This window comes from Pteropus medius, unplaced genomic scaffold (assembly GCF_902729225.1).
Source record: "Pteropus medius unplaced genomic scaffold, Ma_sr-lr_union100, whole genome shotgun sequence".
NCBI classification, from domain to species: Eukaryota; Metazoa; Chordata; class Mammalia; order Chiroptera; family Pteropodidae; genus Pteropus; species Pteropus medius.
Window position 1 is genome coordinate 716,122 of NW_024340701.1, and position 12,995 is coordinate 729,116.

The window sequence follows — 12,995 nt, forward strand, 5'->3', positions numbered from 1 at the left end:
CCTGGGTCCCTTTCATTTCTCATGTCAACTGCAAGACGTGGATAGTCATCTAGGGGCCTTCTAGAGCCTCTCCCATCCCACACAGCCCTGTACCCTCTTTGCTTTAAGAGAGATAGACCAGGGGGATCAGGGCCTGCCCGAGTCTATGCTAAAGGCACCAGAGAGCAGAGGATTGAAGCCTCTACTCCTAGGACAGTGCCTCTGGGTCACCACAGCCCCAGTGCTGCAGGGACAGAGACTCCTGCAAGCATAGGAGATACCTGGCTGAGCCACCAAGGCAGAGAGACCCACAGACCTAACCCACTCCTATCACCTCTAGCTGAGTCCTGGAAAGGACACAGGCACACCCTCTCCCCTCACTCCTGTCTTCCCCGCGCAGAACAGGAAGGCACAACCCAGCTCTAGACACCTTCTGGTAAATACTAGAAAGGACGTCTCTTTGCATCTTTCCCCCTTAGAACTCTGGAATCTGATCCCCCCACCTTCCACAGCATCCCAAGGCAGGCCTGAGAATGGGCCAAACATGTCTACACCTGAGGCCATGGAGTGACCTTCCAGCTGGAGCTGCCACCTTGGCAGTAAGTAGGGCTGGCTGGCCCCCTGGCCTCTTGCCTGCCATCCCCATTCAAGTCCTGGTTATCCCCAAAACTACCAACTTCCCACATGTCCCCTTCTGTAGCTTATCTTCAGGCAGAAGCCTTTTCAGCTAAGGGGAGAGCAAGGCCCTGACTGAGGGACAGGCAAACTCAGAAACTCCCTTCAGATTCTGCTGGGCTGCTATGATGCACAACTCCAGTGCACATTGCAATCTGTGTGAACAGCACCCCCTGGAGTTGTACAGGACATAGCCCGCATGCCGCAGCCATGTCTGATAAAGCCCCAGGGAAGCCACCCCAACTGGTCAGCCAGTTGTGGGAGGCAGCAGAGAGTGGGGCTGCTCACTGCTTGGACTTCTGTCCCACAAGGGTCCCTCAAGCCTATAGATAGACCCTCCCACCAGCAGCAGTTCTCTGCAGTCTGGCTTGTAATCCCCACCTGTGCACAGAGCGTGCTCTCACATAAGCCGTGGTTCTGAGCCCTGGCCATACACCAGAATCACCTGTGCAGATTTGGAACACTGCACATGCCCACACCAAGATTCTGATTCAGGTCTGGGGTGGGGCCCAGATGTGGGTAGTTTTAAAAGGTCCACAGGTGGTTCTGATACATAGCCAGGCTATAGCTGGTCCACACACGTTCCCTGAGGACTTTCATCCCACCCACTGCTTCCAATTGTCAGTTGGTTTACAATTCCCAAATTGCCATCTCCAGTCAAGCTCTCTCCACTTTGCTCCAGGCTACAAATTCAGATGCATCCTAAACTTTTCCACTAGGATAGTCCCCATGTCCTTCCCACTCAGCATGTCCAACACTAAACTCATGAGCTCCTGCCCCTCTGCCAGGAAGCCTCTGCTGCCAGAATGCACCCCCTCCACTTGGTCACCGAGGCCAGAGACATGCGGGTGTCTGCCCTACCTCCTCACCCCATCCAGTCAGGCACTAGCTAAGGTCTCAAAAAGCAAAAGCTGTGGCCCTGAAAGCCAGCAAAGCCCCACTCTCTCCCCTCCACTCGGCTTCTGACTCCGCTTCCCCAGCAGCCTCCCAACATATCTCCACCTCTCGCCTCCAAACCATCCTCCCTACTGCAGCCAGTCAGTCACTGAAGTGCATGTTTGATACACCATTCTCCAGACTGAAACTTTTTAGTGGTCCCCAGAGTCATTAGGATAAAGTCCAGACTCCCTGGTATGACACAGCATCTGGCCTTTCTTTACCTCTATCCATGTTACCCAACCTCCACCCCACCTGCCAAATTGCCATAATTAGGCTTCTGAAATACTACCCTCCAGCTCCTACCTCAAGCCTGAGCACAAATGTTCCTCTTCCGGGACCCTCCCCTTCTTCAGCCCTGTGCACCCACTCCAAACACTGCCCTTGCAGTGCAATGTGGGCGAGCGGTGGGGTTCCCAAGAGTGTCTCTACTCCAAGCCCCAGGCAGCGCTGGAGGGGAGTCGTGAGGGCTAGAACAGAGGCAGACCTTGAAAGCCCCAATGCTGTTCCTGGCCCACCCAACGAGTCTGATGCGTCTGAGAGAAGAAACTAGCGGCGGACCAGAGCGCAGAGAAGTCACTGCGGGGTAGCCGGCCGGACCCCCGGAGACAACGCAAACCAGAGGGCCCGTGGCTCAAGGCAGAGACTGGCCTGTCCCCTCCCTCCCCCGCCCCCCGCCCGGCCTCCCAACTCCCTACTTCGCGTGTCTACAAACTCTGAACGCCCACTTTCCGCGCCTCTCCACTGCCCGGGTTCTCCAGTGTCCTGCGTTCTCCACTTCCCAGCGTCCTCCCCTGCACCTTGGGGGACTTAGCCAAGCCACGGGGGCGGGGACCGGATCCTGTCGGGTGGAGCGGCCAGGTGAGCCCTGAAAGGTGGGGCGGGTTGGGGGCGCTCCGGGCCCCACCCCGGGATCCGGTGACGCTGGGGCTGGAATTTGACACCGGCGGCGGCAGGCATGAGGCTGCTGAGGGATGGAGTTGGGCCCGGCCCCCAGACGCGGCCCACGGGCTCCGCCAGCAGCAGGTCCCTCGGCCCCAAGCTTTTGCTGCATCGGAGACCCAGAGCCCTGCACCCGCGGTAAGCCGACCTGTTGGTCCAACCCTCGTCCCAGCTCCAGGAGGGAGGGGGGAGAGCAGGAGAGTCCCCCACTACTCCGTTCTCACATCCTCCCTCTCCTGGGCTGCTTAGCAGCTCTCCGCCCCTCCCAGCCCCCTCAGTCCCTCTTGCCACTAGTCGGACTGTGTATACTAGCCCTGCCGGCCGGCTGTAATGTGAAGTTCCCGCTGCCTACAGGGCGCAGACTGGCTGCCAAAGCCACGCTTTTGGCTAAAACAGGCACTGCCAAGTGCACAGCCCTGGGCATGAGCCTTTTGAGCTGCGGGGGAAAGTTCAGCACTGGTCCCAGGAAAGGTGCTTAAAAGAACACGGCGAAGGACCCCCCCCATGGTAAGTATCTGGCTGGTGGATGGGGAGGCAAGGGCTGGAGGACCAAGTGGCCCCAGACCACCAGGAGAGAGAGCCTAGCTGCTCTCAAATGACCTGCTCCTGGGCTCCCCCTAGCGCAGGAGGCCCTGAAGGCTTCCATGCCTGGCTTTCTCTCCATCAATGAGAACAGTCACTGTTCTGGCCCCTCAGGGCCCCTATTCAGTTAGTCAAGCACACTTGGCCCTGAGATAGACCACACTATCTCAGGGGGTCCTGTTGCTGGCAGAGGCCTGGAGGTCTGACCCACAAGTGTGCAGATATTCCGTGTGCTAGGGGGTGGGGGGTGCAGGTGACAGCTGGGACCCAAGAGCAGGTCAACTAGTGAGGGTTCCTGAGGGCTCTTGGGTCCCAAGGGGTGTTTGGGATTGCCAGCCAGTGTAGGCTCACAAAAGCTGGTGGGGCTCAGGAAGGCTGGCTCATGAGGAACAGGGCTAGTCTGTCAGATCCACAGGAAGCTGGAAGGGAGACAGAACTGGACCTGCTCTCAAGGTGGCTCATCTCTTGGAAACCAGGCTGGTGTTGAGGCCAGGCTGGCCACCCTGGGAGTTGCTCATGCCTGAGTCTGGCTGAGGGGAGGGAAAAGCCCACCCCTCCTTTGAGTCTACAGACTTAGCAGATGCTGCCCCCTGGTGGCCATAGGTAGCCATGACCCAGGCCCCATGAGGGCCCTTCAGCCTCCATCTGCTGGCTATTGAAGGACATCTGTGATCAGAAGAGAGAACTCAGGCGGCTCTGGGTACAAAGATCACAGAGAAGCAAGGTGCAGCAGTGCTGGATGGGCAGCACAGGTTAAGGCCTGGGCCTCACTACTATTGATAACTCAGGTCAACCAGCAAGCACCTTAACCCTCAGAAAGCTCTCCTTGGGACTCAGGGGATCCAGCTACTGTCTTCTCCAGCTATTCATGGCAGCATCTGTCCTGCAGCACAGAGCAGGAAAGTACTTTCCACACACTCCTCTCTCGTCACCTCCCCCCCACTACCACCACTGTGTGAGTCTAGCCTTGTGACCTTAGTGACCTTAGACAATGGCTGAACTTCTCTGAGCCTTGTTTGCTCATTTGGAAAGTGGGGGAAACCTCGTGGAGTTGTAAGGATTGAGAGCGGGAACAGCTCCTGATGCAGCTACTTCTCCTCCTGGGTTGAGTCCAGCTATCCAAGCCCCTTGCTCCTCACCTGGAGAAACTGAAGTGGAGAGATGGTCTCAAAGGATAACTCATCTCTCAGTGTTCCAAGCTGCCTCAAGAGGAGGGTGGGGGAACAGGTCAACTAGGCTGATGGCAGCTCCTGGTATTGACAGAGATGAAGCCTGGACCTAGAGGCCCCTCTGTGCTGCCCTGCTGGCCCCAGCCCAGGCGGCAGGTGAGCGGTTCTCCCAGTGACTCCTACCTGTATGAGGAAAGGTGGCTTGATTGGGGAGGAAGAGCAGGGTTTGTCCTGGGCAAGTGTCAGAAGCAAAGAGGGAAGTGGTCAGGAACTAGGAGTATGGAGGAGAGTCAGTGCCCTCAGGTGATTTTTCCCCTGGGCTTCCTGAGGCAGCAGACCCATTTTCCTCCTATCTAAACCTTTCCTGAGCTTCCCCCATCCAATTAGAAGCCCATCTTCTGATCTCTGCTGCCTCAGCCCATTCCTGAGCTCCCACCACCCTGAGCCCACCAGAGTACCCTCTTCTTCCCTGAGGCTCCACTTTGTCTCTCTGCGCAGTCTGTCCTGTGGCCAACCCTGGCCGCTCTGGCCTTGCTGAGCAGCTTTGCCGAGGCCTCTCTGGGCTCCACGCCCCGCAGCACCACCACCCGCGAAGGCCCCGTGCCGGCCCCAGCGCCCCTCGCCGGCCACCTGCCGGGTAGGTGAGAGGGCGAGGGGGCAGGCTGGGGCGGGGCTGGCCTGGGACCCGTCGCCTGACTCTGTCTCATTCCAGGGGGCCGCGCAGCCCGTTCCTGCGGCGGACGAGCCCGGCAGCCGCCGCCCCAGCCGCTCCGGCCCGCGTCTCCGCCCCCCGCGCCCGCGCCTGTACCCTCCCCCTCCCGCGGGGGCCGCGCGGCCCGTGCCGGGGACCGGAGCGGCCGCTCACGGGCCGCGGGGACGCGGGGCTGTCGCCTGCGCTCGCAGCTGGTGCCGGTGCGCGCACTGGGCCTGGGCCACAGCTCCGACGAGCTGGTGCGTTTCCGCTTCTGCAGCGGCTCTTGCCGCCGCGCGCGCTCCCCGCACGACCTCAGCCTGGCCAGCCTTCTGGGCACCGGGACCCTGCGGCAGCCCCCGGGCTCCCGGCCGGTCAGCCAGCCCTGCTGCCGGCCCACGCGCTATGAGGCCGTCTCCTTCATGGACGTCAACAGCACCTGGAGGACCGTAGACCGACTTTCAGCCACTGCCTGCGGCTGCCTGGGCTGAAGGCTCTTTCCAAGGTTTTGCAGACCTGGGGATCTTCCTTCCTGAAAGGAGCCAGGGGCCTCAACCAGAAATGGACACCACAGGCCTCAGCTCAGCGAGTGATGGACGTCAGCCCTGGGCAGATGGAGGGACGACTGACCAGCAGCCACGGTTTTCACCCTGTGAGTCCCAGCCCTACAGCACCAGAGACCTCGGCTATGGAGACCTTAGTCCCCACTTCTCACAGACTCTGACACAGACCAGGCCACAGACTGAGGACTCTTCTGAAGAACCCAGCAGTGTCTGAGGTCTCAGCCTCAGCCTAGGCCCTGTGGGGACAGAATTGGAGGAAACATATTGCAGTTGCATTGCTGAAGTTCCTGTGCTGGAGAGGGCCTGATACTCACTCCTGGGACCTGGACACTTATTTATTATTTCTAAGTTATTTATTTACTTCTGTGGTTTGTCAGATCTTTTCCTGGGCAGTGGGGGCTGGATGAGTAGAAACAGCTGGCTGGAGATCATGCCCTGACCATCCCCACTCACAACTGCAGGGCCGGCTCAGCAATCACAGGCCTGGCTCAGATCTCCAACTGCTCGCTCCACCCAGCAGCGCTGGGACTTGGAGGGCATGGAACACAGAGTGAATGGCAAAGGTGCTGTTCACCAACCCTGAGAGGCCAGCTCACAATCCTCTGCACAGTCCCTAGCACTTGGAGCTTGGGGGTACTGGTAGAGAAAGCCCTACCCTGTGACCTCAGGCATCCTGGGGGCCTTGCTTAATGAGTAAAGACACGAAGAAGCACACATTGCCCCATCCCACTGTCATTGATCAGTGTCCTACCCTCCAGGGCACCCTTATAGGTACATTCACTGCCCCCACTTGCAGATGGTTCAGCATGGGGAGTTCACTACTGCATGAAGCACCCCAGGGTAAGAGAGCATCTGAAAAGGCCAGTGGAGGCCTGGCTTAGGGGGATGAAGCACAGAGCATCAAAGGGATAAGAATGCAAGAAAGAACTGAGGGCCCCAAGCAGGATCTACATCTCGAGTGATAAAGATATTCATTTATTCATTCAACAAATATTAAGCACCTCTTATATGTCAGATACTGGGTAGACGCCGGGGATATGGAAGTGAAAGGGACATGATCTCTGCCCTTAAGCTTAAACTACAAGAGACGGACAATAATTACTTAAATAATTATTTATATTCAATTTGGCAAACAATATGAAAAAGGACAAGAAGCTAAGAGATATATACCTTCATCTGGAAGGAAGACGTTAGTGCTGACCCTGGCCTTCCACACTGTCCCTGAGTCATCTCCCAAAAGTCAATGCCATCGCTCTGAGCTCTTCTGCATGTCCTATGAAACCTTATTTCCTGGGTCCTATGAATTTGTCCTATATGATTTTCTTTGGAAATAAGATGGAGACGTGTGTGGAAAGGATGCTGAGTCTGAGGAATCATGGGACATCTAGAGGGGCTGTCAGGAACCGAGGAGGGAGGTCTGGGCTAGAGGTCGATTTGACAGCTGTGAGCAGAGGCAGTAGCTGCAGCCAAGGTGCATGAGAGTGGGTGGGTTAAGGGTGAGATCCCTCAGGTATTTAACACTGCTAGCCCAAATTCTTTCCAACTGCTGAAATGCCTGCCTGCTTTGGCACAGATGCTCCCTCTACCCAGTGAGGAGCTGGCGAGAGTTCTCTGAGGCACTGCGCATTCTGGGTCAAGAAGGAGAAACGAGCCTGTTTCCACTCTTTTGTGTTCACTGCCCCAGTTCTAGGTGCTCCCAAAACTTTGGTGATCTCCTGCTGCCCTCTGACACCTCCTTGGCTGCTCTCTCTGCTCCAAAGTGATTCAGGAACATGGTTTCATAGTGTAGTGGTTAACATGTCTGCTTTACACACAGAAGGTCCTGGGTTTGTGCCCCAGTGGAGCCACAGTCCATGGTCTATGGCCATGCCACCCTGAACAAGCCCAATGTCTAATTTCGGAAGCTAAGCAGGGTCAGGCCTGGTTTGTACTTGGATGGGAGACCACTAGGAAGACCAGGTGCTGTAGGCATTAAAAAAAAAAAAAAGTGATTCAGGATCCTCAGTTTCCCCTCCACCCCCGAAAATGGTACCATTTTGCAGAAACTTCATAAAGGCCTGGGCCCTGGCCCTGGTTGAAGGTCACTAGGACTGTTAATTCCAGGTCACTAGGACTAGGGAGCCCCTGCTAGAAAAACTGGAAAGCCTGGCCCAGTCCCCAAACTCTCCAGCCCCTGCCTCTTAGTGGACACTTCTGTTCTCAGAGCCATTTAAAGTAGATGGATTAGAGACATCGCTGACAATGCTCACAGCAAGAGAGCCAAGTCAGACCCCACGCTAAGGATGCTGGCTCTCAACACCTCCCAAAAGCCAGTTCTTGAGGGAGTAGAATCCCCCCAACTCAAGGCTGCATTCTGAGCCCTGAAGAGAGAGCCCAACATCTCACAAAGTCCCAGATGAAACAGTAACTTCTCCAAGAGGAACACTCCCACAAGAGCCAGTCCCAATTTGCAGCTCATGACAACCCAAATCCCTTTAAAAAATAATAAAGCTATTTTCCCCAAAGGAAACAAGCTGCAGAGGTGCACTTCTCTGCCTACAATTTAGCTGAGGTCACCTGGTACATGATCTCACCAGTCAGAGCACTTTCACTCCTGGGGGCCACAGGTGGCTCTGGTATCTCCATTTTTTTACTGTAGTCTTTGTTCCACATTGGCAAAACTACAAGGACCATTTGGTAGTTTTGTACAATGGTACAGTCTCCAAAGGGGTATCAAATCACCACCTCCTTCCTGTAAGATGAAAAACTACAGGAAACTTTGAAATGGTATTTTTCCAGCCTCAGGGAGCACCCAAAACTTCCCTCTCGATTTTTGTTTCACCCAGGGGTCAAGGTTCATGCTTCCCCTGCCCTTGCCAGTGGCTTTCCTCCTCTCTTGTCTGAGGATTGCCATATTTACCATGGCTAGAGATCCATGTGACAGAGTATATGTGAACTGGCTGATTAACTGAGATCTCATCTTGAAAAGGAGAGGGTAGATAGAAAGCAGAGAAATCCGAGAAAAGAGCTAGAATTTGTGCCATATAAGATCACCTTTCTTGTTCATCGGAGTGCTTCTTAACCTGTTTTGGAGTTGAGAGTCTTTAGAGAATCTGATAAAAGCCAAGAATCCTCTCCCCACTCCACCTCACCCCCAAATGCTGAAGAAACCATGTGTAAATCTGGTAAACAATTTTATAAAGTTCACAGATGATGCAGCTCATTCAGAGATTCCCCAGGAATCCATGGACCTCGAGGTATCATGTATGTTCTAGTTACCATTATTAATGTCCTCTTGTAGCTAGATTAATCCCACCATCTGTACTCAGGACTCCATATCTGGGCTCTTGATCTCAATTATTTACAAGCCTCCTCATTCTTCAACCTTTTTCCATTGAATATCTTTCCCTCTGCATATAAACTTGCTCAAATCTATCACAACATTACAAAAGTGACAGTGACTGCAAATATATATATGTGTGTATGTGTGTGTGTGTGTGTGTGCATAAAATCTGCTTTCACATCTTCTCCTTCACTAAAAGAGCTCTTGCTAAAGTCACATCATTATAAACCCAAAGGCCACTTCTTAGTCTTTAGTCTCTAGAACTCTCAGAAGCACTCAACTTTATCAGTACTCCTTGAAAACCTGTCCTCCCTTGACTCTCTTGATCCCATACTCTTCTTTTTCTTCCATCCCTCCAGCTGCTCATTCTCAGACTATTTGGGGGCTCCTTTTTCTCTCTTTGCCTCTTAAGCGTTCCTCAGGGCTCTGATCTAGGCTTTCTCCTCTTCCCATTCTACTCTCTCGCTGAACAACATTATCTACTCTCATGGTTTCAGTTACCACTTCCATGCAAATGATGCTCACATTGTGTCTCCAGCCTGGCCCTTTCTCCTGAGCTCCAAGTCCATATTTCCAACTCCTCTATCTGCATATCCTCTGAAACCTCAAACTTAACATATCTGTCCTAGAAATCAGTTTGCTCCTTCAAATCCACTCTCATGCTTCTCTACCCTGCTCTGAACCTATCAAAGAGCTGCTCTGTTGTCCAGCTTCCAAACTTCTTCCAGTGTTCCTCACAGAGTGAAAGGCACCAACCTCCATCCAGTGACACAAGCCAGCCACTTAGGCAACATCCTAGACTCTCTGAGCTCAGTCAGTTCCCTTATTCACTGATCCTCAAGTCTTTGGATCTTGCAAGTCCATCCCCTTTTCTCTATCCCAATGCTATTCCATTGAATCTTTCATGATTTTGGAAATGGTTTATTGCTCATCCTGCTAATTGGTCTCTTTATCTCAAGACTCAACCTCCTCCAGTCATTTTCAATTCTACAGCCAGAGAAGTCACCATTCTCTTAACATTAATCGAGCAGTAACTGTTTTGGACTGGGCTAGTTATGAGAATTCAGAGGTCAGAAACATTTTCTGTTATTAAGGAGACCATAGTTGGAGGTGGAGGTGGGGAAAGGGTATCAGGTTTAATAAATAAAAATACAGGACATCCACATATACTTGAATATCATGTAAAAAAAATACTTTTTTTTTTTTTTAGCAAGTATGTCTCATGGAATAATTGGGTATGTAAACAATAAATACTTTTTTTTTTTAGCAAGTATGTCTCATGGAATAATTGGGTGATATTTATTTTAACTGGTGTCCCCCTCCCCTCTCTCTCTCTTTCTCTTTCTCTCTCTCTCTTTGGCAACCTTAGGTGGCCATAAACAACAAGTAAACAAAAAATTAAATCACCCATCATAGGTCTCCCAATTGAAGTATGACTCGGATAGTTATATATGTCAGGGTGGAGGAGAATTCTATACTTACAAGGTAAAAGAATGGATGGAAAGGGAAGAAGAGCCAGGAAAGTCTTCACGAAGGAGGTAACACTTAATCCCAGCCTTGAAAAACGAAATATTTGCCCAAAGTGGATGAGGGGCATTGGGCCTGTACTGGTTATTTTTTATCGCCTTCATCATCTCTCAGCTCAAAATTCACCCTTTTTACTGACCACGCATGCCCTGTCCAGCAAAGTCCAGGTCTCAGCCCTGGGCAGGGGTAGGGAATGGGGTGGGGAGTGAGGGTCTCTTCCGAGGCTGTCTATCTCAGCCCTAGGTCTCTGCTACTCCTAAATTCTTTGGAGTTCTCTTCAATTCCTACAAGCCATTCGCTCTTTATTTCAAACTCCTATTACAGTTCAAAATTCTTATATTAAGCTGTCCCATGTGTGCTTGCTGTGTGGTTTCTCCTGATTGGCCCCAGCCTGACACAGAGCCTTCTCAGCAGAGGCAGTAGCATGAACAAAGGCAGGGAAGTGTGCACCAGCCTGGTGTGTCCCAGGATAGCCAGCAATTTCTTGTAGAATTATGGGAGGGCCTTCATCAAGGCAAAAGGTAGTGAGATTATAAAGATCCTTGAATGCTATATGAAGGAGTGTGGACTTTGTTCTTAGGGGAGCTACTGAAGGGTTTTAGGTAGAATTGGCTACAGATATGTTTCAGATGGATCACTGGCTGCTGTGTCTAATATGGACTGGAAGGGGAAAGGCAATGGGCAACAGTTAGAGCTGCTGCAATTAGAGCTGTTCACGCAACAAATGCTGGACTTGGTCTAGAGCAGAAGCCGTGTGGAAGGGCCGAAGAGTGTGAGGCACAATAAACAGGACTTGGTGATGAACTGGTTGCAAAGACTTGATGAAAAGGAGTTCCCAGGGCTCTGGCTTGGGTCACTGGTAGGGAACATAAAACATGTAATATTTTTAGCATGTGATAAGGGAAAGGTATAAGGAGGTCATGAGTTTGGTTTTGTACATGTTCAACTTGAGGTGCCTGTGACACCGTCAGAGGACAAGGATCTGGCAGCAGCTCCATATGAGGGTCTGGAACTCAAGACAGTGTGTGGGCTAGAGAGATCTGGGAGTCACAGCTCAAAGCCAAAGGAGTGGTAAGATATCAAGGGATAAAAGGAGAAGCAGAGGCTCAGACCTAGAAAACCAACATTTAAGGAACAGGGAGAGGAAGAGAGGCAAACCTGTGAAGGAGACCAAAGGGGAGTGGTCAGAGTAGTAGGGAAAAAAAAAACAACAAAACAGAACAGGAGGACGCAGTGGTCCACAGGGCCAAATGCAGCAGGAAAATCAGATCACATAAGGGCTCAAACTGTCCAATGGGTTTTCTTGTAACATGGTGACCTAAGGACTCAGGTTAACCTTCTTGCTGAAAACAACTAAAAATATTAGACGAAATATATTTTTTAAAAAAATTAAATGTATCCATGAGCTGGCAAATGTGTAGGAAATATTTAGGCAAAAAAAAAAAAAAAGTGAAAGCAGGAAGCTACAATAGGCAAGCAAAACTCAATAGCTGGCTTTCACCAGGAGGGCATTTTCCTTACCTGGTAAACCTGAGCATTGGTTTGTGAAGGCTCTTGAGCTTATGGTGGGATGCCTACCCAGAAACTTCTCCATAAGGCCAGTACCCCAAAGGCTTTGTCCACGCTTAAGGATGAACTAAAAATAAACCTTCCCCTCCTCTACCTAACCTCTTTCCCTCAAACCAGGGGACTACAGAGAAAATTGCCTGTATTTCACCTTGGTGCTAAATGGAAATGGAAGAAACCTCCCCTGAGAATGCTTAACTACAAGCAGCTCTTATTTGGTTTTGCTGACCAAATTCACACTATTTTAGAAGGCTGAAAAATTTCAAACTGAGAAGTTAATTTGTCATAGATATGGATTGCTAGTGGTTCCAGGTAACCAACAGAAGCTCCTTCTCCTCCTCTCCTGAGCTCTGGAATGCTCTTCTGAATCTGGGACCCCTTCCAGGGTCGTCACAGGTTCTGTCTGGCCCCTGTATATTCTACTCTTGTCTCTCAGAGAAGGAAAGAACTTGGCTGTAACTAGCTCCCAAAGATTCATTCGCCACTTGGCTCTAAATTATTCTGGATTGCTATCCACATCTCCTGGAAGTCAGTCCCCTTTGGTTTGGCACCATAAAATGCCCCCAAACTCCCCAGGCATATTTCAATCTGTCTGTCCTAGATAGTGTTTGTGAAGCACGTTCAGGAGCCATTGTTAGTGAAATTTTGTTTCTTTCTCTGCCAGAGGAAACTCCAGGGGCTGGAAGAAGTCCTGGTTTGGAAGCAGGAAAAACAAAACAAAACAAACAAACAAAAATGACATTCACCAAGTTGTGACCTCTGGACCTAGCCCTATTCATATACCATCTCGATTTGTTTTCACCGGAGGAATTACTGTTCTCATTTTTTTTTTTTTTTTTTTGGTAAGTGAGTTTCAGAAGCAGCCAGGTTTTAAGGATAGAAAGACGCAGACAGGTTTGAACACAGGCCTTCTCCCTCTTCTCCCGCTTTCCACAGTGAAATCTCCTGTCAATATCAGGGCCAGGTCCTTTCACAGCCCTAGGCACAGACCTGGAATCAGTTACTTTATTTTGGCTTCCTGTTTCCTCCTTCCAAATTTCCCC

At 51.6% G+C, this 12,995-nt stretch overlaps 1 protein-coding gene across 1 annotated transcript; it reads left to right on the forward strand.

The window, feature by feature from the left end:
* The first annotated feature begins 2,275 nt into the window (after positions 1–2,275).
* ARTN (artemin) lies at positions 2,276–5,897 on the forward strand. The gene is made up of 4 exons (XM_039883663.1): positions 2,276–2,670; positions 2,887–4,439; positions 4,782–4,920; positions 4,996–5,897. Exons 2-4 carry the CDS (start codon positions 4,380–4,382, stop codon positions 5,463–5,465), a joined length of 669 nt encoding a protein of 222 aa, XP_039739597.1. The 5' UTR covers positions 2,276–2,670; positions 2,887–4,379; the 3' UTR covers positions 5,466–5,897.
* Positions 5,898–12,995: the final 7,098 nt, after the last annotated feature.